The 24,441-nt window shown below is 47.8% G+C and overlaps 1 protein-coding gene across 1 annotated transcript in view; it reads right to left on the bottom strand.

The window, feature by feature from the left end:
• JAG1 (jagged canonical Notch ligand 1) overlaps positions 1-24,441 on the bottom strand; it is a 35,537-nt gene that overhangs the window by 9,314 nt on the left and 1,782 nt on the right. The window contains exons 3-13 of the mRNA XM_037136447.2: positions 16,568-16,619; positions 11,176-11,430; positions 9,306-9,366; positions 5,340-5,470; positions 4,802-4,921; positions 4,252-4,365; positions 2,993-3,106; positions 2,285-2,398; positions 1,808-1,854; positions 1,300-1,473; positions 586-736 (exon numbers count right to left, since the gene is read on the bottom strand). Of these exons, the coding sequence (XP_036992342.1) occupies positions 586-736; positions 1,300-1,473; positions 1,808-1,854; positions 2,285-2,398; positions 2,993-3,106; positions 4,252-4,365; positions 4,802-4,921; positions 5,340-5,470; positions 9,306-9,366; positions 11,176-11,430; positions 16,568-16,619 (1,333 nt within the window). The remainder of the gene's footprint in view (positions 1-585; positions 737-1,299; positions 1,474-1,807; positions 1,855-2,284; positions 2,399-2,992; positions 3,107-4,251; positions 4,366-4,801; positions 4,922-5,339; positions 5,471-9,305; positions 9,367-11,175; positions 11,431-16,567; positions 16,620-24,441) is intronic.

Raw genomic sequence — 24,441 nt, 5'->3', positions numbered from 1 at the left:
TGCCTTTCACATCTCTTTGGCAGAAGCTCTGGAAAGGAAGAAAAACCAGCTTTACTTCCTACTTTATCGTGCTTAAATTAAGGCAAGGCTGATGGACAAACTTCTAGAACCTGTAAGACTGTGCCACCTAAAGATAGCAGCCACAAGCTATATATGGCCATTTAAATTTAAATCGTTTGAAATTAAATTAAATAAGAGTTTCCCGTTACACTAGTCACACTCTAAATGCTCCTCTGGCCACACGTGGCCTGTGACCACCACACCTGAGAGCACAGACGGGGACTGTTTCCACCAGTTTTCCTGACAGTGCTGCTCTGAGGAATGAGTCGCAGTCTTGCAAATCAGCCCACCCCAGACGGGGAATGCTACATGAATTTCACTCTCTCCCCTGGGCTACCTGTAGACATGGTCCTCCCACCGGCGGACCCAACTCAATTGCTTCCATGTGTTCTGACTTCCAAGCAGCCAGGTTAGAGGGTTTGATCTCCTCACCTACACTCTTCTCCGAGTATCAAGGAACAATGACAAGTGGGGACAGAGGAGTGAGCTTTGGAGACAAGCCAGGAGCCCGGGGGAGGGCGGTACCTTCACAGGGGGTTGTGCGGCAGTGGTCTTTAAGGTGGGAGCAGTTCTTGCCTTCATAGTCCTCAGTACACTTGCAGAAATAGTCGCTGGCACGGTTGTAGCACTGAGCACCATTCTGGCAGGGATTGGGCTCACAATAATCTATGTCCAGCTGCAAGGACCAGGAGGAGCAGGGCAGTGGGAGAGGAAACAGTAAAACAAAGGTATGATTATAACAGCTCTGGGGCAGCAGACACTGGAATTTGGCCATTTCTTCTATCTCAGAACCCCCCGCATAATACACAGCCATGTCCCAGAGACTGTCCAGTAGGCACTGGAAAAACAGGACAGAGAGAGAGAGCGCGCTGAGTCGGGGGTGGGGGTGTGAAACAGACCACGGACACTACCAAGAAAATCACTGCATCTCTTTCCACCACCATTTGTCTAGCAGAGATCCCTAGTCAATGGGAGGTACTAGATTTCACAGAGACTCAAGACAAAAAAGTCAAGAGTGGTGTGGGAGAAGGGAGAGAAAAGGGACAGGAAAGAGAGAGGGAAGGGAAGGGGGAAGGGAGGGAGGGGGAGAGGGAAGGAAGGGAGGGAGGGGGGAAGGGGAGAAGCGGGGAGAAGGAGGTAGGGGTGGAGAGGAGGTAGGATGACAAAGGGAAGGAGAGGAGGTGGAGCAAGAAGAGACTCCCCCATGAAAACTTGGCTAGAGGTGCCAGCACTGCTCACCTGACAGAGGTTTCCAGAGAAACCAGTGGGACACAGACACTGGAATCTGTTGATTTCATCCTGACAGTGACCCCCATTCAAACAGGGGTTGCTGGCACATTCATCGATGTCTCTCTCACAGTGATCGCCTGCATAGCCAGGTGGACAGATACAGCGATAACCATTAACCAAATCCTGGAGGAGGAGAAGGAGGGGGGAGAAACACATGCTTTTTTTCTATGTATCCACAAACACAGGGCTTCAGTGGTTTAGCATGACTGTCACGGTTCAGCTGATTCACTAAAATAGCCAAATGCCAAGCCTCTCGAAATGTGGGAGGAATTCCTGTTGCGTGCCTTCAAGATGACTCCCAGGAGGCTGGGGTAACAGGAGCCCAAGTGAAACTTCTAGACACTCACTTTTCACCTGCATTTTAAAATCTCACAGGGACAGAGCTCTCCCAGGGTCACGTCAATCTTAAATTGGTTGTCACTCATTAAGGTTTTGATTTAAGCAAAGATTTACATACCCGACAGGCGGCGTCATTCTGACACTGGCCAAGGCAGTCATTAATATCTTTAAAAAAAGAAAAGTAATATTAAAGAGATAATTTACATTGAAATTGGGCTTAATTGAAAAGCCTTCTCAGCTCAAACAGATAAACTCTTCAAATCAGATTTGCAGTGTGCTTCCGGTGAGATAAGGTAATTGCAGAGGGTGGGAACCCTCCCTCCCTACCCTCCCTCCCTACCTCCCTAATTCTTCCAGACTGGACTGAGCGAGTGAAACTTCACAGCATTGTTTTAGCCATCTTATCAGAATATGACCCTTTTACCAGCTAATGAGCCTGATAAAAGCTCTGTTTTCATTTCAGCACTAATCACTCCCGCTTCTGAAACACCACTCCGTTCGGTTTTCCTTTTTATCACTGCAGCCTTCTAAGGACTGGCAACTGCCTTCAACACCCAAGTTTCATGAAAATCAAAATCAAAACAAAACCACTCACTTATTTCACAGTTCTGACCCGTCCAGCCGGGGAGGCAGTCACAGTAGTAGCTTGCAATTAGATTCTTACAGGATTTGGCATTGACACAAGGTTTGGCTTCACACTCATTTGCATCTGAAAGAAAATGAGGATGAGCAGGGAGGAGTGGAGTCCCCCCCAAATGCCCTTCCCTCCCAAGAATACTGTGCTAACAGTTTGTAAAATAGGAGACATTTGGATAAGCTAGCTAAATAACAGATACTAGGTCCCCTTTATTTTGAACATCTGATCCCTCTTCCCAATCATTATCCAGTAAGGAATGCTGATTGATAACTTCTGGCTGCTGGTGAACAACGGGCCCCAACAGCAGTGCAGAAAGCCACTAGGCATTTCTGTGCAAAACCTGGCACAACCTAGTTGCTGGGATTTAAATGTGGCAAAAAGAATGCAGACAGCTCATTCCTCATGAGATCATCCCCGTTTGGAGTCCAGCTGAACACTCCTCGGACAGGCGATTGACATGGTTCAGGGAGTCCCACAGCTTTCCCACAGGGCCTAAAAGAGCCGTCCATTTGCATTCAAGTGATTTCTCCCAGGCCCTCTGGCTGGACTCTAGATAATAAATTACTTCCTAGCATGTTGTGTGCAAACTCAGAGCACTGGCCACATGCTCACCTTCCTTAACAGCTCTGATTATCAAAGCCACCCTTGGTGCAGGAACTTTCTTACCTAACTGGCACGTTTTGCCAGTCCACTGGGGCGGGCACACGCACTTAAATCCATTAACCAAGTCCAGGCAGGTGCCCCCATGGGAACAGTTATTTGGAGAACAGTCATCAATGTCTGTTTGACAAAAATGGAAAAGGGCTGGCAGTTTAATCTCAATCCGTTTGACAATTAAGATAATTTAATACCCCACGAGGGGCCGTCACTGAAGGGCCCGACACCTGCTCTAAGTGACTGCTCCAATGACAGGCAGGCCTGATTTTAGCCTTAAATCCCCCACTGCCCCAGATCATTTAATCCCCAACCTAAGCAGGCAGGGAGAGGGCTAGCTGGATCCCCAGAGGATCAACCCTTTGGTTATTTTTAAAGAAAAGTTTCATCATAGCTCAGAGGTAGCTAAGAATTAAGGAAAAACTTCTTTACTGGTGGAAAACCTTATTCTTTATTCTTGTTCAGAGCTGTCCCAAAATAGCACACCTAGAGGAAGGGACTCTCCACTTCTGCCCTGGACTAGAGAGATCTCTTAAGCATTCATCCACTGCCCACTTATAAGGTGCCAGGCTCTCTCTGCCAATTCACTGAGTGTTCTTCACAAGCTGTTTCAACAGGGCATGGGGTGGTTATGTGGCTAGACTTCCACAAGCTGTTCCATGCAGGCCATGGTGCCAGCCCAGGCCATCGGACCGCAGAACCCACATCCTGACCCATGCTGCGTGCTGCTGCGCTCGGGGTGCTGATGACAGTGGTTCTCAGGCCTGGCAGCACCTCAGAAACCCGTGAACTTGTTAAAGAATATGGACTCCCCAGTTCCAAAGGGAAACTGTGAGACACGGAGACCTGCACTGTCAAGTACCCAGTGTTCTGACACACAGCCAAAGCTGGCAGGCATGGCGCAGGCCTCTTGCCCCCAAGACGAAATTCAGCAGTGACAACCTCCCCTTACGAGAAGACTCTCCATACTCGATTTGGATGGAGGAGGCAGAGCTGCAAGGAGTACATGCAAAGTTCGGAGCTATGCCACGAGCGAGTTTCTTCCAGTGGCAGACACATGTGCTCACTCGGCAGGGAAAATGGGGGGGACTTCTAAGTACAAAGGCTGGAAGCTCAAGCCCGACTCCCCACCAGACTGCATCCATCCCCTTCCTCCAGGATAGGCCCTCATGGAGACCTCACACTGGACCGTGACCCCAGGTATCTGCCCCAACCCTGTCCCTCAACACAATGACCCTCGAGAAAGGACACAGGCCGAAACCCGGACTTACTTGTGGAGCACGTGGGGCCGGTCCAGCCTGGAGAACACTCACACTCAAACCCCAGTGAGGTCTCCCTGCAGCTGCCTCTGTTGTGACAGGGATCAGAGAGGCAGGCGTGCTCTGCTGCAAAAACCAGGATGGCAGTCAGCAAGGGATGCCACTCTGGGCTACCCATACCTCTCTTCTCCACACCCCAGTCCCCCGCCTGGGCCACCAGCTCAAGGTTGTTTCAAAAAATAAAAGCAAGCCTGTGATAGAACCCTGCTGTGTCTAGGAAAGAAAGGAAGTCATCCCTCTTGCTGTGCTGTCACCAGCCACATTCCAAGGCATCTCAGAGCCGGGGTCATGGCATCACAGAGTGCCTTCTGTGCTCACGCTCATCGGCATCACCCAAAACATGTGAGCAACTTGAAGGCAGTTTCAAAGACCAAAGAACTGCTGAGATAACAAGTCTTAACCTTGGAGGATCTGTTCATCTTTTTATGAGTCCTTTAAGTATGTTTTTAAAGCCGAGTATATGAAAAAATTAAAGGGATTTCATTCCGCCTGGACCACTTACCAATCTCACAGTTGGGTCCTGAATAGCCCTCAGGGCAGGAACACTGGTATTTGTCAGGACCTGTGTTGCTACAAGTTCCCCGATTGAGACACGGCTGGTGAGTCCCGCAGTAATTGAGATCTGCCAAGGAGACCCCAGAGCAGTCAGTCGTTCAAAGATGTAAGGCTGCCAGCCCCAGTCCAGCCCCATTCCTTTTAAAACCCAGAAGTTATAAATAATTCCTGGGAACATAACGCACAGCTTGAGGAACAGAGTCAGTAACATTGTATTAACGTTCTTAAGGTGACAGGTGGAAACCAGACTTATTGTGGTACACCTAACTACTATACGTCAATTATATGTTAACTTTTTTAAAAGGAGAAAATACCCAAACCGGAGCATTAAAGGCAAATTTAAACAGACTCATGAGCTATAATAAAAAGCCCCTGCAAATATAAACAAAGAGCAATAAAACCAAATCACCACTGTCCCACCCCTCAGACCCCCTTGCTCCCTCTGGCACACCCCACCCCGCCAGGTCCATCCCTGAAGGACGTACCTTTGTCGCAGAGCTGACCACCCCAGTTGGTCTCACAGAGGCACTGCCAGGGCTCGTTACAGGTGCCGTGGACACACCCCGGGTGCGGGATGCACTTGTCACAGTACAGGCCCTGCCAGCCGTACTGGCACCTGGGGGACAGACAGCAGACCCTCCTTTAGTCTGTGGAACACTCAGGGGAAAGCTGCACCATTAAAAGATGAGGATGCAAAATGCAGGGTTTTTCTGTTTTGTTTCTGGTGACAGGATGGTAGACTCTCAAGGTTTGTCTGGGGCTCCCTCTAAACAAACATTTTCATAGTTGGGCCAAGGTCCCCTCCTCGGGGACTCAAGACAAAGGGAGGGCTGTTTGGGGAGAGAGGCCAGTGTGGGACTGCCCTTCACAAAGCCACTCTTCTCAGGCTCACAGGAATGAGCCAAGGGTGGAATAAATCAATCCCAGGGCAGACCATGGAGGGGAAGGAAGGACTCTCGGATGACAACAATAGCCATGTGAAAGTCTCCGCAAATGCAGCACTCTGGGCAACTTTTACACAGCAGCTTGGCTCAGCCCTTTGTCCAAACAGCAAGTCACGCACAAAAATGCAACAGGACACCAAGTGCGGCAGGAAACGGCCTCACGATGAGGCTTTATGAAATCAAACAAGAAGGGAAAGGGGCATGTCTTTTGGCAAAGACGAGGGTAGGACCCCTGAATGCATTTCTGCAGGGAGGGTGAGGGAAGCAAGAGCGCTCAGAACCAATTCCATAGTAATTTATATCCTGCGACGGTGGCTGTTTGTGCTAATTTATTTTATAGTTATTTCTCACTTTGCAAAAAAAAAAAAAAAAAAAAAAAGAGGTCAACTCAGTTTATCTAGTATTGGGGAAGGGAGTTGAGTTACCTTTATAAGCGCCTCATTAATCGGACTCTTTCGAGGCCAAATGGTGCCTTTGATCCCCAAACAAAAACACAAACATAAACCTTCACCTGGGGTGGGAGAGAGGGCAGGGTCTCAACCACTCACCCCTCAAGTTTCAAGCCTTCTGAAACTTTAACTGCCTTCTCAAAAATCAAGCTTTCAAACAGGAGTGGGGGGGCTGGGGGAAGGCCTGATGGCGGAATGAAGGTGGGGTGAGTGAGGAGCAGGGAGAGGCAGATATTTCCATAATGGGACCTAGGAAAAGCCTTGGTCAGAACCAGCTCGCCCACCCCCAAGCTGCTCAGCTGTAACTGGAAAACAAGCACCCCCCCCCCAGAAGGAAAGACTTTTGGTTTCCAGAGTGCTGGAGGCAGACTAGCAAATCCTTGTCATGGGAAAATTATAGGGATCCAGCTAATAGCTAATCACCCACGCCGAGAATCAACTTAACCCCTGAGAAGACTGACTAACTGCTTCCTAACTTTGCCAACGAGCCACACACACCCCAGTACAAAGAACCACAAGACTGTGTGGTTTAAAATTAATCTGAGAGAGGATTCTGGTTTATGTAAAATGAAACATCAGTCTAAACAAGTGACTATTTAAAGAAGTGAAATGAAATAAATCATCTGGTAGAAATTTTTGAAAACTGAATACTCAAGTCAGTGGGAGGAACCATTCGATTAAAAATTGGTATTTTTACCTGAAAGACATTAAGAGGAAACTGATTTAGAAATAGCAATATTCTTATCATCTTCTCTTATTCCCTTCCAAATTAAGGATTGCTACACCTCTTCCGTTTGTCTAATAAAAGCAAGAAGAGGCAGCTGAGGCCCCAACCTCACCTCCTAATTAATGAGAGCTGGATCCCCAAGCATAAAAAAAGGAACCACAAGAGGCCACGGATGACTTCAAAAGAAAACAAATAAAAATACTGACCCTAAAAGAGGCATCAGAAAGTCATCCCAGTTTAATAGTATATGATTAAGGTTCTCATGAGAAATTGAAGTGACTTTCCTCATATGATGATTCATAATTAAGTTTGATATTATTGGCAGGCTTGCAATAAAGCAAGCATATGAGCCCAGGAAAAGGACTCTAAGTCTACTTGGGAACCACAAAACCAGTCAAGTTTTCTCATGTGGAAGAAGAAAAAAAAAACCACCACCTCTGTAATACATAATCCAGAAGACAACTTACAGGTAACTTGCCATTCAACTATTTCTGGTGCAGGACGCAACCTGAACTTCCTCAGCTAGAAGGTTCTGTTTTGATTTTCTTTCAAGGCAGGGAGATGGGTTGAGAGACTATGCAAATTACGTGTGGGAAAGTTGCACCTTAAGTAAATAAGCGCACTGGTGCGTGTCTGGGCAGGGAGTGGGAGGTGAGACTTCGAAAGAGAAAAGGCTAAATTCTGGAAACAAAGCCTGTTGTTCTGGCTGGGAGGGCCCTCCCCTGAGCAGCAGTGTTTATTCTGATGACAGTAGCAGGAATCGCGGCTGGCCTCCCAGATACCCATCTGAGCGCAGAGCAGGACCAGAGTCACTAATAGCGCGGCTGATCTGACTTTCTCCAGAACACACACCCCTAATTACAAAGAGTTAAAGGAGGTGGACGCCAGCTCAACATTCGACAGCAATGCTGTCAGAAGCGACAGCCGGCCGCCACCACTGGGATTACTGTGCAAACCCCCTCCGCCTTCCAGAAAATAATCTTATCTTTCTGAGGTGTAGGAAGAGACCATTTTCAGATCAGCCTGTTTTTCTCTTACTTCCAGCTGCCCTCGTTCCCACTTCAGCTTCCAGGCTCAAAGCCCGGTGCTCCCCGCTGCGTGGAAGGGGGACAGATGCAGCGGTGGGGGCGCAAACGCCACAGATAACTGTCAAGCAGCAGTCCTCAAAATCTACTGAGCAGTCACATCATGAGGCTGGCTTCTCAAAATGCAGATTCATGGGCCAAACCCAGAGACTAAGATTCATGGCTTTGGCAGGGAGGGTAACCAAGAATCTATGTTTTGACAGTTCCCTGGTTAATCTGGGGAGTTACATTCAGGACTACTGAAGTTTGGGGAACAGTGATACCCAAGGTATGATCCCACCAGCAACAGCAACATCACTCAAGGAGCTTGTTGGAAATACAGTGACTTGGGCCCACCCCAGACCTAGGGACTCAGGATCTGTATTGTGACAAGAGCCCCCTCTAACACCGGTTTGAGATGCGCTGGTTACAGTATGTGTTGTGAGCTTCCCTTAGCTCAAACCAGGGTAGTCTGGGGGCAAAAGTAACAGGCCCAAAGGACCCAGTTAGTGTCATATTAAATCTGCTAATCCTTAAGATATGGGAGAAGGCAAATTGTGTCAAAATGCCACAGCACCAACAATTATTTGCTAAAGCAAGTCTTTCCCAAATCGGTATAATGTACATTTCAAAAAGTTCCAAAAACTGTAATCATGAAGCAGTCGGGTAGGTCTCGGTTTGGCTTCTGCATTGTCTGGGACCATAAAAGAACAGACTTCAAAGGCCAGCAGCAAAGTCTACATTCATCAGGCTCAACTGACAAGATTCCAGCGCAGCCATTAACCTCTCAGCACCGGCCTGTCTCCCGCCTGCAAAGGGGCCAGGAGATTGTACTAATCCCATTCTAAAGAATGCTCCACGTTCCCCTATTGATGGGAAAAGTGGGGGAGGGTTGGGAGACAGAAAACCAGGGCGGGGGCGGACACAGACGCAAAGAAACATACCCACATCCCTCCATCCAGTCCATTAGCACATTAAGGGGAAGATTACAAAAAACGTGTTATCAATTTACAGAAGAGTTAGTACATGAAGTCACCGACTATGCCCACAAGAGTTTCCCTTTTTTTTTTTCTATGAGAGAAGTGTGCGCATTCCACTGGACAGCTGGTATAATTTAATAAGCTTCGGATGTGCCTAATTGAATTTTAAGCTTTCCTGTCCTCCAAAGAAACGTATTCACAATAAAGTCAGTCCCCTTTCTTACATTTAAAAAAATTATTATTATTTAAAAAAACAACAACAACAGAAAAACAGTTTAGTCATTTACCTGCAGTCACCTGGGAATTTGCAAGACCCATGCTTGGGACTACAGCCCTGTCGGCAAATAGCTGGAAAAAACACAGAAGGAGTGCATCAGTACCCTGCCCGTTCTGGCCTGCCGCCGCAGGAGAATGGCCTAGTACATTAAGCCTACAAAATCCACGATTTTAAGAGATCTCATATCAAGTCCATTGTAAGGAGAGGAAGATGGGAGGTGCCCAAATAACAAACCCAGCTTTCAACTTCAAGGCCACGCTAGCAGATCCTCAAAAACATGATACTGTTTGGGGACAAAAATGCACGGAAGTTGATGGGGGAAGCGGATCTTCATCCAGTCTCCCTACACAATAGCTATACCTTGCTTCCTTGTTAATTCCCACCCTTGACCAAAGGAAAAAAGGAGGTATAATCCTTCCTCATCTCACCCACTCTGTCCCATCAGGGCGGAGTTCAGAGGAGCCCCGGCCTCCTTAATGCTCCCCCACAAATGCCTAGTGTCTCAAAAATCCCACAGGACCCACAGAGGACCAGGCTGCCTTCGTTGGGCTAATTCAGCAGCCATTCCAAAGTACCCTCCCAAAGCAATTCTGCCTCCTTTATTTAAAAAAAATAATTGGAACAGACATAAAAAAATACCAGCTAAAATGGTTATTGAGTTTTTAAAGCCAACTGCTTAAAATGTGTTTATCAATTCTGTCTTTCATTTGGATCCCAAAAATGCCAGCCCTTTAAAACTCTTATCTCATTGTTGAAGAAAACAATACTGGCCAAGGACATCCGCAAATTACTCTCTGCCTGCCCCTCAACCACTGTTCTGATGTTCATTTTTAATGTGAGTTTCTTACAAGAATTTTTCAAATTATGTGAAACAAGCAGAGCACATTAATATCCATGAGGGTCTATTATCATTAACTAGAATTACCCATCAATTTGCCATGCCTTCAAATTTTGTAAAGGTATAAAGACCACAGATGATTTCTGGTATCTGCAAATGTGATATTCCACTGAATTCTAGTAGAAGGGGCCAGCAGTAGGTGGCACAGCTGAAAGCTTACACAGGCAGACCTCGGGTCATGCACATCTCTTTACTGTGCTTCACACGTATGGGGTGTTTTGCTTTTTTTTTTTTTTCCCCCCAAATGGATGGCAAGATCCTTCAACAGCAGAAAGAGTAAGACTGGAATTATTGCAATACTCAATTTATTGTGGTGGTCCGGAACCAAACCCCAGTATCTCCGAGGATGGGTTCAACTCTACACGAGCGTGCTGAGGCCCACCACCAGCCCCACCCCCTCAATGCCGCAGCCCCACAGACTGCCTAGTGAAAGTCTGCCTCAAGGCCTCCCCAAGCCCCGGGGCTGTCATGTACTACGGGGTCATCTGTTCAGACATTGACATTGATGGGGTTAACCCCGTCCACCTGGTATCTGTTCAGGTCAGTCCTTAGAAGCAGAGCTGGAGAAGGGGACTCGGTACAGGAAGACGGGGGAGAGGGCAAGCAGATGGGACTGTGGTAGGAGCTGAGCAAGGGCATGTCCTCAGCTGGAGTCTGGCTTCCACCTAACCCCAGGGGAAGACTCTAGAGCATGAATTGTAACACATTTAAAGCAAAGGGGCCTGGCCTTTGCTCCCCCATGTCTGTGATTCAGACCAAACTAGAGGGACAGGGAATGGAGTGGCTCCTGTGTGGCCAACAACGCTTGAAAGAAGGAGCAGCTGTGAGCTGTCAGCAGCCAACCCTAAGAGCAGCAGGAAAAAGCCAAAATCTCACCCCACCTAAGATAGCCACCTGACGGGTGGGGGGGCGTGCAGATGAGAAGTGGACACCAAACCCAACCATCAGAGCTAGTTAACCCACTCAGCATACACCCACACACCTTTGTTACATTCGGGGCCCGTCCAGCCTTCCATGCAAGTTTTGTTGCCATTCTGGTCACAGGCATAATGTCCAAAGAAGTCATCTCTGGGTCGGCAGAACTTATTGCAGCCGAAGCCATAGTAATAGTCATCACAGGTCACACGGATCTGGTACTCAAAGTGGGCAACCCCCGTGTTCTGCTTCAGGGTCTGCCACTGCCGGCTGGGGTTTATCATACCCGAGTGAGAAGCTTTTTCAATAATGCTGTCAGGTTCTAGAGGCAAAGAACAAAGATTAATTGCATTAACATTCACATCAGAGCCTTCTTCCCTGACCATTTTTTGGCTCTTTTTAATAATAGATGCACAGGGTACAAAGTTCAAACAGTACAAAAAGGGCAGAAAATGAAAATCCCCTTCCCCACCATTACCATTTTCTCTTTTAATGGGTGTATAGTATTTCACCATCTGGAAAGACAATGAAATAATTTCACCAGTCCCGACATACGTGCAAGGAGGTTGTTTTGGCCTTTGGCTTATAAGCAAAGACACACGAACATTCTTGAATATATGCCCATACGTGTGGTTTAATCAGTAAGAAATAACTGAGAAATGAAAGTGCTTGCTCAGGTCACGCACAACCCCAGACAACCCCGAATTACCAAGAATGAATCCTGTCAATTTGTCCACCCACCAGCACAGGAAACTGTTTCCCAACACGGTGTTATCACTTTCTGATCTTTGCCTGATAGGTAAAGAGCTATGTCTTGTAATTAGCATCTAACTAAGTGACAGTGAACACCCTTCCACTCGTTTACAGAGCCATTTATCTGTTCCTGTTAACTGTCACCTGCTTCTCTTATCACGTTTTCTGCTGCACTGTTGGGCACAGTGATTTGCAAAGGCTCTTTACGCATCATAGGAAGTAGCCCATCATGGAATGCTGCTCCTATAGAAATGCCCGTTATTCCAGGTCAAGGTCAGCAATCTCTCTTCTGGTTTTAAGAGTTTTGTGTCTCGCTTTAGAAAGAATCTACTTCCAAACTCTTTACTAGAAGCCAAGAAGTTACATTTTCTAAAAATTATAAACTTTATCACCTTTTAAAAAATATTGCTGATTTTTATATTATTTTATTTTTTTAAGATTTTATTTATTTTCAGAGGAGACAGGGAGAAAGAGAAACATCAGCCAGTTGCCTCTGGCACGCTCCCAGCTGAGGACCTGGCCTGCAACCAAGGTTATGTGCGTGCCCTGACTGGGAATCAAACCAGTGATCTTTTGGTTTGCAGGTCAGCACTCAATCCAATGAGGCACACCAGCCAGGACTTTACCATCTTAAGCTGACATTTAAATAGCAAGACTAAGAACTTGAGGTACTTCACCTTTTGCCTTTTCCCCAGAGAACAGATTTTTAAAAAGGAACACACCCCAGTTTTTAGATAGACTGAGGGGGTTTGGGGGCAAGTCACGCTCAGTAAAGAGTCCCTAGTGAGGAAAAACAGCCCAGAGCCCAAGCAGTTCTCAGTCCGAAGGACATGGTTCCCTGCCCCGAGGCCACTTATAATCTAGAATCAGACAGGTACTAAAGCAGCACCAAACACCAGGTGCCTGGAGTCCAGGGAGGGATGTGAAAAGGAAGCAAGGTACTAAGTCAGCACCCCAGCCTGGTCTTGTGTTTGTTTTCTTAAACCTGCCAGCCCCAACCCTTCACCGCCTTGTCAAATTCAAGGCCACCTTGGAGAGACCGTGTTAGGACCTACTTGCAATGTCTTTGTGATTCTTACCCGCCCACACCCCTGTTTTTCCAGGCCCAGGGCCTGTGCTCATTTACAAGCCTATGCGAACCCTGCAGGTGAGCAGAGCAGGAGGAAAGCCTGAGTGGCTTCGTCCACACTCCACTTCCAGCATCGCCCCAGTGCTCGCCCTGTGGGTCTCTTTAACTGCCCTGTGGGCAAGACAAGCCTAGAACAAGCCCGCATCCTGGCAGACTTACACCTCAGCATGCAGAGAACAACTTGCTAAAAACACTCTACTAACTTAAGTTTTGCAAATAAACACCGGCCAAAGAATGACAAAAATGTCCCTCCATTAACTGTGTGTTTGCTCTGCTGGTTCAGTTAAAAAGCGTAGTGAGCTATTACCAGGTGATTATGAGCTACTAATAAATGAATTATTTAAACACACTCACCAGGGCTCAAAGGCTCCAGCTTCTCTCAGGCAGGTATTAACAATAACCAATTCAGACAGGCACAGGTTGACATGCCATTTTCAACAGCTTAGTCATTTTCAGTGGGTTAGTATGCTTTCCACTAATTTCCAGGAAGAAATGCTGTGAAGCAATTGTTTCAGACTCCTCAATGGGTCTAAGAGATCTGTGTAACTCACTTCACACCTGTGTGACACACGTTTCCTAGCAGCTGAGAGGCAGAGTGTATGTGACATGTTTTCTGGCTTTGGGGTCACAGAAAACAAGATTGCTGCCGGCTTCTTCTAAACTGCCTGAATCACACTTCCTATCAGCTCGGGGCATTATAAATGTATCTGGGGTAGTTCACTTGATACTCAAACTTCATGACTGAAAAAGGGTATTACACCAAGCCTTCCTGCAATCTTCAACTGCATGAAGGTGGAGCATGAAGCACCCACAACAAGCCAAGGAGTAGGTAAGGAAAGGCAAGTCTGAGCACAGCCCCAGGACCTCGCCAACCCACAGACCTAGACAGGGCAGCAAACCCTGGTCTTCAGAATGCCCGTTCTCATTTACCTATTTATGGAACAGGACACTAAACTGAAGCCTTTTGCTCTCGGAAAGATAAATTTGTACCCTTCTATACTGCAGTCCTGAAATGTAATGGAAATGACTTTGGAGGGCTGATGTCAGGAGGGCCAGCAATACTTGCCGACACATGAACAACATTTGGGTTTCGTCTGGGCCGGGCCCTACTCATGAGGGTTCACTGCAGAGCTGCTGTGAGAAGGGATCCTCTGGTCTGAAGCTAGGATGTCCGCAACTTCTTTGGGCCCCGAAGAGCAGCCAACTCTGTAGGTTGCTATATATCACTCAGTGTCTGCCTTCACGGAGGACAGTCGCTTGGGAGGGACAGAGGGTGGAAAGAACGAAAAGTAAACCATTCCAGGCAGAGCAAAGGACACGTGGCACAGGCACCAGGCAGGAGAATGTGATGTACTCGAGGACAGAAAAGTGACTGGTGGGGTGTGACTAGAATACAAATACCATGAATGACAACGTGGCATGTAAAGATGGAGCTGGCAGGGAGACAAGGCTGGGCTCTGCAAGGCCTTATGGGCCAGAGACCTGTCCCAAGGGCAACAGGAAGCTCTTAGTAAAGGTAACAGAACACTATGCTCCAAAAAGACCCAGTTGGCAGGAGAATGGGGGAGGCACTGGAGGCAGACCAGCATGGACTTGGGTAGACTAATTCAGCCACTGCTGTTCCAGTTCAGGTGTGAGCAGATGGTGACTTGGACCAGTGCCGCGGCAGGGGATGGTGGGAGGCAGCAGGAGGATTCTAGTGCTACCTTGGAGAGATTTCCAGAACTTGGAGATGGATGAAATAAGGATGCGGAGGGAGAGAAGTACATAGGATGCCCTCCAGATTTTTGGCTTTCATTGCTCATGTTCAAAGGCCGATACCAGCCATCCATAAAGGGCTCTAAGCAGGACCTGCTTTTGGAGAGAGAAGACGTCAAATTCGGTTTTGAATGTGCCAAATTCAATAACTTGGAAATGCCAAGAGGCTGGATAAACAAGTAGATAAGGCACTCCCAGCAAACCCTCACCTTCCTCATTGGTGTTCACAAGTGAGCTTCAATGACCTGCAGGCCTTCTGTAACTGTGTGGCACCCCCTCTCTTCAAGAGTAGAGGTCACAAAGCCCTAGCCCCAACCCCAAATCCTCCTTGTGCCTTTCCAGAGAGCTGCTTCTACCTCCAGTAACAGATGATCTGTGCTCCAGAGCTCCAAAATGGGGCTACCCCAAAATGTACACAACAGTAGGCAGTTCTACACATGCTCCACCTTCCCAAGAAACAGCTACCGAACCTGCAGGGCCATGGGAGGTCCAGGAGTCCCTTGCAGGCCCCGATGGGTCTCCTGACCCAGTCCTTACTATTAGTAGGATCCACTTCAAGGATGGTCACTCCAGATTGTTTTGATATCTAAAGTGGAGTTCTCCAGAGTTTCCAAAGAACCTATTTTTCTCTCTCTCTCCACCCCACATCACCTCAGTGCTTAGTTACCATTGTGAGCAGGTCACAGTGACATAACACTCACACAATCCCAACGTCTGTGGCGAGGCAGGGAGGGAGCAAACACGAGTCCATGACCCTGACTGGCATCAGCCACAAACAAGGCTGGTCCCACGCCCCTCCTTTCCACCACACCTCACAGGTGGGACACAGGTGCCCCTCAGCCCAGAAGCAGCCCACCTAACATATACCAAACCCTTACTGGGCTAGTAAAAAACAAAGGCAAGGTGAGCAAAGGGGGGAAATGTTATTAGCAATAACACCACAAAGAAAAGGTCAGGGAAGCAGGGAAAAAAATTGGATGAGACAGTCAGAGAATGGAAGGCGAAGACAAAAAGTTGGACCAACCCTTCCTCCTAAGCAGACTCAGATTTCAGCGTGAATCAACTTTTCCAATGACAACCTCCCAGATCCTGCTGACAAAAAGGGAACTCACAGTTTAGGCAAGTGAGGAGGAACAGAGTTTTTAAAGTTACCATAAAGAGCAAAGATTACTTTATAAGCCAGGCTGCTGCCACTTCCATAGACACCCTCCAGGGCTTCCCCACCAAAATCCAACCTCAACTACTTTGTAAAGCAACCTGCACTAAAAACAGAGTCATCTTTCAGAAAGGGACAAGGCAAGGGTAATGGCCGGGAGGCTCTGGAATTCCACTTCAATGGAAGGTCTGTCAGTGCGCAGTGTGGGAAACTCTGACCGGCTGGAAGCTCACCTGCCCACCAAGTGAAATTCAAGGTCGGTCTTTAGAGCCCAGCACCACCTTTGCCAGCTTTATCTTTCAGAGGAGAGATTAAACGCTCACTTAAAGTTTAAATGGACTTCTAAAAAGTCACTACTTTGATCCTTCAGCAGTCTACAAGGTTTTAAAGTTGTAAAACCATTAAGATCTTTATTCCAAAGATAATCTATGTCCCATACTCAGGGACCAAGTTAACTGGGAATCTGTCCTGGCCACTTAATAATCTAAGCAAGTCTAGGGGAGGTTATGGAAAAGACTCCACTGAAAGGTTTGCAGAGAGGGGGGCGGAAGTTCGCCGAGGCACCCAGAAGACGGGTCCAGCTCTGGGCAGGTACTGTATGCCAAGCACTGTGCTTCCAGAAACATACACTTGGAGACAAGTCCTTTGCTGTGTGATACTTACGGACAGTGTCGTTACTGGAATCCCACGCCTCCACAAGCAAAGTGTAGGACCTCTGCAAACAGACAAATGACACAGTCATCAGAAATAGGGGTAGCTCTCAATGTCCTACTTTCTTGGCCTGCCCACACACCCCACCCAACAAAACCATAGAGCCAAATGAAGACTCTGTTTGCTGTTGAACTGAGGTTACCCAACTCCCCTCCCCACTGCAGCACCCACCCCACATCTGGCAGGTTGATTCCTTTCATCTGAAAGGGGGGACCCACAGTGGTCATCATGCAGGCAGCTCAAAGTCCTCACTGGAAATGCCACCTTCCTACAGGTGAGCATTTAGCATACAGTTTTCCAAAACTTTCCAGACCCTATTCTGGTGCATGAGAAACACACAAAGAATTTATTCTAAGCTAACCGAACCAGGTCTTTCTACCGGGGGAGGGGGCCCATCCAGGAGGGCCGGGTATTGCTAAGGTTACACTTTGGGCTCTGGTGGGGCAGTCTCCAGGGAGGCCCCCTTTTCCTTTTCAGAACCCCTTTGAAAGCCCTGTCTGTGTGAGACCATCTCGGCTCCCACAAGTATCAGGTGACTCTAGGAAGCAAGAGGGGGTAGGTACAGAGGCTCCCAAGACAAAGGCAGCAACCTAACTTGGGGTGCCTGGGGCGGGAGGCCCTGGGGAAGAAAGGGAGAAATAACCACACATCTAAGGGTATATTTATTGATGAACTTATCTGTCACTGCGGTCTAACATTCCAGGAATAATCAGAGTTCTCTAACAAAACAAGGTCCCTGGACACTGGCTAGGTGCCAGCTACTATACTGAAGGCACCTTTTATCTTCCGGGCTTATCTCAGAATCCCTCCTCCCCCCAAAATCCAAGCCATTAGCAAACTCTCCCGCTTTTACTCAAATCTTCATTTGTAATTTAGGATGAGGTCAGTCTCACAAAACACCAGGGTTTAAATAAACGTTCTCTCTGCTGTCTTGGCACTGGAGAAATCTATCTGCAGGGGGTGGGGAGAAAAGGCACATGTGTCCTTTTATGTGTCCCTGCACTGTCACACACTGGCAGGTGCAGATGCATCAGAAATGGGGCGTATAGGGATCAAATAATGCCATGTCACCAGAAACACACTCACCAAGAAAAGGCACCTAACAAGGTAAAGGCAAAAACGGGAGGAGGCAAAAAAAGGAGCTTCATTCATAACTCAAAGCAAGCCAGCTTACTGTTCACAGCAGGCTGTCTCCAAATATAAAAATATCTTGTGATAGACTCTGCCTTGGAATTCAGCCGAAATATGTTTCATACTCAAAGCAGAGCAGGATTCCATTTCGTTCACTGATAACTGTGGGAAAATACTCAGAAAAGCAAGCAGAACTGGGCAAGCCAGGGCACATGCCCAGCCCTCCACTGTTAGTGGCCATAGGTCCAGACTCATTGTTGCCGTCGTTAATATTTTATAAGTGAAAGTTACACCTTACCTACAGCCTCTCAGTTTCCGAGGACTTCCTATAAATTACAGGACTCTTCCCTGAGCATAGCAAGAAATTCTATTTCTCTACTGATTTGAGGCAAGCCGAGTCAAAATGAGGGCAGATGTGGGGCTGATTCTGTATAATTAGGCCCTTCATTTGCTGGTCACGTTGAGACCCAGGTTCTTCACTTCCACATATTGTTGTAATTAATCCTCTGATTAGATGCACTGATACCCAGAGTATGACAGACTCGCACAGCGCTGAACACATAATACCCACAGACTCCATGGAAAGGGAAGGCGTCCTGGGACTGAGCTGGTGCAACTGTGTTAACTCTGCTTCGTGCTCAAGGGAGAAGGCATCCTTCGGTCTTGCACAAGAACTTGGAAGACCAAGCTGTCTACCAGGCTCATCCCTGCCAGAACTGGAAAGACTTCAGAAGCTGCTAACCAACACTGTCCCACTGGGAGGGAAGAGAGTTGCAGAGCTCTAGATGCTGCACACCATGATTTTCCATAAACCGCCTTCTCAGAGGTGGATGTGCGGTGAGGGCCGGGGACTGCAGCGTTGGCAACAAAGCCTTGCCAAAAAATAAAAGTGGCCTGGACCTTCTTCTTTTTCCTTGTTTCGGGGAAGGGACTATGGTCCTAGGATTCACCTCCTGGACCAGGAGGATCCCTCCTGCCAGCCATCGGAGAAAAGGATTCCCTGCAAGGCCCCTATTACGAGGCACTCTCACCACCCACTCCGTCCCCACACTATAGATCAACAATCAAGATAATTTGACAATGATTATTAGTTGCTAGGGAGCTTTAATTTTTCCCAGGCCCACGCCTGACCTCTGTACATCCCAGAATACACATTGATTCTGAGACCCAGACCATGCACACCTTATGTCATCAGAGCAGGGTACCAGGCTGAAATCGACAATCTGCTAGGATCACATCACACCCAGTTAATTAGCCACTGCAAATCTGACCCCAAGCAGCAGCGAAACCCAGTGTGTGTTCAAACTTGGTAAGTTCATACAAAAAAAAAAAAAAAGAAAGAAAATACCTGTTTTTTTTTTCTTGGTTTCATACTATAAATCTAAGACTCTTATGAAGAATCACTTGACTTTTATCTTTTCCCCCACTTAAATTTGCCCAGGAGAATGGTCTGGGGGCAAAGCCTCAGGAGGCATGGGTTGCTAACAGACCTCCAGTCTGGGTTTGCAGAGTGAATCATTTCTGTCCCTTCCCAGCTCCAGGCCCATGGAAATCTGACAACACAGCGGTAGGTTCTCAGGTTCTCATTCCCATGCAGCAGGAAGGAGGGATGGTCAGCTTCCAGAACCACCTCTGGGGAGCAGCACTTCCGTGGAATTTTACCTAGGAGATTCCTGGCATCCAAGCTCAAAGGCATCCCAGGGCCACCAGGTCCCCTCCAAGCACCTCCTTCCTGCCCTCAGCACTGAGGCTGCGGGAGGGCTGTGTGCTGTGCCCATCCCACTCCGCAGTGGTTACCTTGGCACTGGGCAGAGTGGTAAGCACTTAATTGCCACATTAAGAAGGGGGATGTAAGAAACAAAGGTAATTGTGTTGGCAGCTGGAAGCTTCCTTTTTTCCTGGCAACAGTGGCAGCCAAACCAAGCCCTAAGAAGCGGCTGCCTCCTCTCCTGCCAAGCTGACGGACACAAACAAACCACCATCCAAACTGCACGCGTGCAGCGTCCAAAACCCCAGGCCACTGTGACAGGCGGGCCCCGAGGAACTCACACCCTGGGAATGCCCCATGTGCCCACGGGGCCATTGTACAGAGGCACTTGCCCGGGGTTTGTCTGGGGCCGTGTACTCTGCTGACTCAACTGTCACTTCCTGTTGCTGGCCCTGTATTAGCATTATTTTTGGAGAGGCCACATTATTCTCCATAATCCTCACTTCAGTCGGTTCGGCCACACTATTGTCCTTTCTGTGTCTGGGTGGCCAGAGTATAAAATAGTCCAGTCACAAACATTAAATAAAGGCATCGGAGATTCCATGTGTGCACACGCAACACACTGGCACAAACAATCCACGTACCATAGGATTCTGGCTAGGTGAGAAGGTGTGGAGAAAGGATGACTAACCCGCAGCATCCAGTCAAAGAAGATTTTAGTCATAGAAAGCCATTTAGTCTGCAAGGGCTTGACATTTCAATAGAGTCTGATCTGGTTACAAAGGGTGATTCTCTCATGAAAGCCCACCTCAAAGACCCACCAAGCGGGCCCCTGAACTCATATCCAGATTTGAGACTCAATGAGATGCCCCCGCCCCTTTCCCATCATTACCCTTACCTGTTTGAAAAGCATCCCACTGATAATTAAATGCACCAGTTACAAAAGGGTGGTGAGGTTAATAGATAGAATACCGAGAAGCCAGCCAAGCACAACCACTGGTTCACACCGAGCAAGCCTGAACAAGAAGCCTTTCTACTTATTTACCAAAAGTGCATAAAAACTGGGCTGATCTGGTAGAGGGCTCTGAATGTTTTACTATTTACATATCATTTTTAACCAGTGGGAGCCATGTTGTGGAATTTCTTCCCTGCACATGCACTGCACCAGTGACAAATGTCACTGACACATAAATACAAGGGCCACAGGGCAGTCCACGAGAAATCACAAACTAGCAAGGAAGTCACAACAGGGCCACTCTGCCCCAAGAGCCTAGATAAAGACAGCCCATTCCTTAACCCAGAACCCTACACCTCAGCTCTGCTAACATTCTAGAAAACATAAGAATCATCATTTTTCATGCATCCTAATATCTTCCTAACGTTAAAAAACAGTTTAAGTTATTTTTCTAATTTTTTTAAATGTACAGGAAGAGCTGGAGCCAAGGATCACTTTTCTTAGTTTCTCAGAACCTAACCTCGGGGTTGCTGTGGGGGATAGGAAGGGGACAGGAATATGCTTCTCAAGTTCACCAAGAGGGAAGTCTCAGAAATATTTGCCTTTATGGATGACCATGCTAACTGCATATACATCCAAAGATGACCCATTCTTACACCGTAACGAATTTTAGGCAGTATTTGGATAACTGGTTTTCTAGGAGGCTACACACCTCTGTGTGGCTGCAGCGTCTCCTCCTTACCCATCAAACTCCCCCAACAGTCCTTTTGCCAAAAGCTTCACAGTTCCCTAAAAATATCTGAAGTCCCTGAAGAATTATGGGTGGGGAGTTGGTGGGTTGCAAACTCATAAGTACTGGAGGTTTGATTTGATTAAGTTGCTAAGAAACAAGACAACAAGGAGGAAGAAAACACAGAGAAGGTTACACCTGGAAGAGAACAGCTATTAGAAGCCAAGTACCTTGAACAGAATCAGGATTCCATTTGGGGAGCAGCCATGCTACAGACACTAGGTGCAAAGTGGGCACAGCTCTGTGTTCCCAAGCCCAGTTTTGCAAAGCAGACACGTCATTTCATCACCTTCCTCAGGTGGGTGTCTTAAGGCAAAGGGTGTTTTCTCCACACGCAGAAAGTCCCCTGCTGAGCACACGCACACACGTGCACTGTTTGTGTGCGTCCTAACTATACAGACTGCACATCCTGGCTGCAAAAATCAGCTGGTTCAGATGGGACGGACCATTTCCCTCTGCCCTCCACGTGTCCACACCACATCTGTGAAGGCTTAGGAACTAGAGATGGGTTAAGACATAAAAAGCAAGGACTGTCAATTATATTCTGATTAACCTGTGGCATTCGATTTACCCAAACCCGTGGCAGTTGTTCATTCAGGCCTTAAGCTGGCACCTCTCTAACATGTAAGAATCACACTTCACTGGATTTTTCTTAAAAGTTAAGTGGATCTCAGCAAGCCTTTCATCAATGTCAGTGGCACTTAACTGTAGGTTGAGAGACCAGATACCTCGACTGCTTCCCCCCAAGTAGCTCTAGATTTATTTCACCCAAGAGCCAGCAGTGCGTCACAACCACAAATGGGGGTTTTGAGTTCCTACAAAGCTTTTGGGGCTCGGTAGTACTAATGACACTGGTAATGTATTTTTAATAAGCAGGTACTACTAAGAATTAAAACTAAGTTTGGGAGGGGCAACTCACCCATTTCAGTGATTTCTAAATGGTTATCCCCAAATTATTTCTCATTAAAGCCCAATTATCTCTCACTATGCTATACTATCACCAGGTCCCCAATTGTAAATTATAAATCAGGCAAGTTGCTTTGAGTCAAGCCCCTTGGAGCAGCATTGGTATGAGGATTACAAGCCACCAATGAAAACTACCACAAGGACTGGGGCTGGGGCGGAGGACACCAAGTGGGACATAATCTGACAGTACCCGGCGAGAAGTCCCGCCTCCACCATGCTTCCCACACAGACACTGGGATGTGGATTATATTTCATATTTGACCGAAATGCTTCCTCCTCTTCCTCTCCAGACATGAGCAGTTGTTTAATTGGGGTCACCATCCCAAACAAAAGACATGAATAACACAACCTTCTAAAAGGAACTCTGACCATGCCCCCAAACCACAGCTCTTCCACTGTCAGCAGATTTGGGAATACCCATGATAACAGGGAGTTAGGAACTCAGAGGGCTGGAAGTTCAAGGTTCGATTTGTTTTTAAGCCATATATCCTTTACATCTTGAATCTGTTGCTAAGTTCAGTCATTAGCACTTCAAGGAAATCAGTTAGACATGCTTATTAACGTTTAATCACCAAACTGAAGGAAGCTGGGCTTATTTACTTCCATGCTCCTTTGGCTACCTGAGTGCTTTCACTTCAGTTAACATTCACCCTGGAATCATTCCTGAAAGTTACAGACTGTGGTGTTTCTCCAACCGCACTCGGAAAAATAAACTAAAACAATACACCTGAACTCCGATTTCTCTTGGGAAGTAAAGCTTATATTTCACAGCAGTTTTTTTTGGGGGGGGGACAGCAGGGTGGAGACTTGTTTATGTGTGAGTGATACGTACATTGGCCTAACTTCAAAAGAACCACACTTGCAGTGTAGCCCCAGGGGCACCCCCCACTTCTTCATTCTAGAAAGTCTATTTCATGGTTGGTGACCCGTGGGCCTGGAACCACAGAAGAGCACCAGCAAATCAATCATCTCTCTGCCCTCACATGCTACTTCTCCTTCCCCATTCAAGACTCTCCGCCAGGTGTCAAAAGGAGACAGACACACCTTCTAGGTCACTTTCCCCAGCCAGCCTGGGGAGCAAGGCTCCCTGCTTCTACCCATCCTCTGACCCTACTCTCTAAAATGAACCTCAGCCAGGCCTGCAGCTTTTCCACATCACTAATAAGATTCCTTTTATGGTCTTGTGAAAAGCAAGGGGCTGGGGACTGATTCTTGGAGGGTGGAACCACCTGCAGGCCCCTTCCTGAAACTCCAAACACATGTTCAAGGGCAGTCAGTATTCACAGTAAACTTGGGCCCAGCCAGATTAAAAATGTGGCTAACCTCTTTAGCTTAAAGTTCTCCCTAATAGGGGATTAACAAACAAGATAAACTTGCTTTATAAAAATGAAATCCCGCAACAGAAGCACCCCTTCATTCTCAGAGAACTCCACATATCACAGGTTTTTATAAACCCCTTTTAAGGGCATGTTTCTGATAACTGTCTTATCTTCAACACAGGTGAGGGCACTTTCTAAAGGTAGCTCCTGTAAACGCGAGAGCCACCCCAAGCTTCACACACAGCAAGGCAGACATTCTACCCTCTCCTCCCCGGTTGCGAATCACAGCACCCGCCCCTGCGGATAGGAGGCAGCAGAGTACACCCCATCAAAGCACGTGGTGGAGAGTATTCTCCGAGGGACAGAGCTCCCCCTCTCTCCACCCACCCTCCCAGCACTGCCTGGGCCAAGCTGAGGTCTTGGCAATGAGTCACGCCTCTCCGACAGGAGGAACGGGACAGAGGGCACCAACATTTTTCCCCTTTCCTCCCCTTCTGCAATCTCACTCATCTTCATTCCACCCATTTTGGGATGTTGCAAGGGCCTTGCTGTGGGGTCTGCCAGTGGGGGACTAGGCCTCGGGCGGCTCTCAAACTGAGATCACTGTACTTGCACCCACAAACACTGCGTCTAGCGGGCAGCCCTTTCCAAGCCCTGGCACACTCCTGAAGGTTTGCGGGGACCGTGCACCCGCCGGACAAGGGCATACCCCCCGCCCTTCCCGGGGAAGTTTGCAAACACAGCTATTCCGGAGCCCGGGAAACACTGGAAGTTAGGCCACAGGTTATACCGAGCGGGGGCGAGGGCAGGAAGGGGCCGGCAGGGGGCGGAGGCAGCTCGGGCAAAGGCCTAGAGACCCTCCCGAGTCACCCTACCTCCAGTGGCTGCCCCCACGCCCTGGCCCTTTCTCCCAGCCCGGAGTGCGCCCCTACACGCACCAAAATCTCCTGGGGAGCA

Source organism: Artibeus jamaicensis, unplaced genomic scaffold (genome assembly GCF_021234435.1).
Source record: "Artibeus jamaicensis isolate MK-2021 breed Jamaican fruit bat unplaced genomic scaffold, CSHL_Jam_final contig_685, whole genome shotgun sequence".
Lineage (NCBI taxonomy): Eukaryota > Metazoa > Chordata > Mammalia > Chiroptera > Phyllostomidae > Artibeus > Artibeus jamaicensis.
This window is presented reverse-complemented; position numbering and strand designations above follow the sequence as displayed.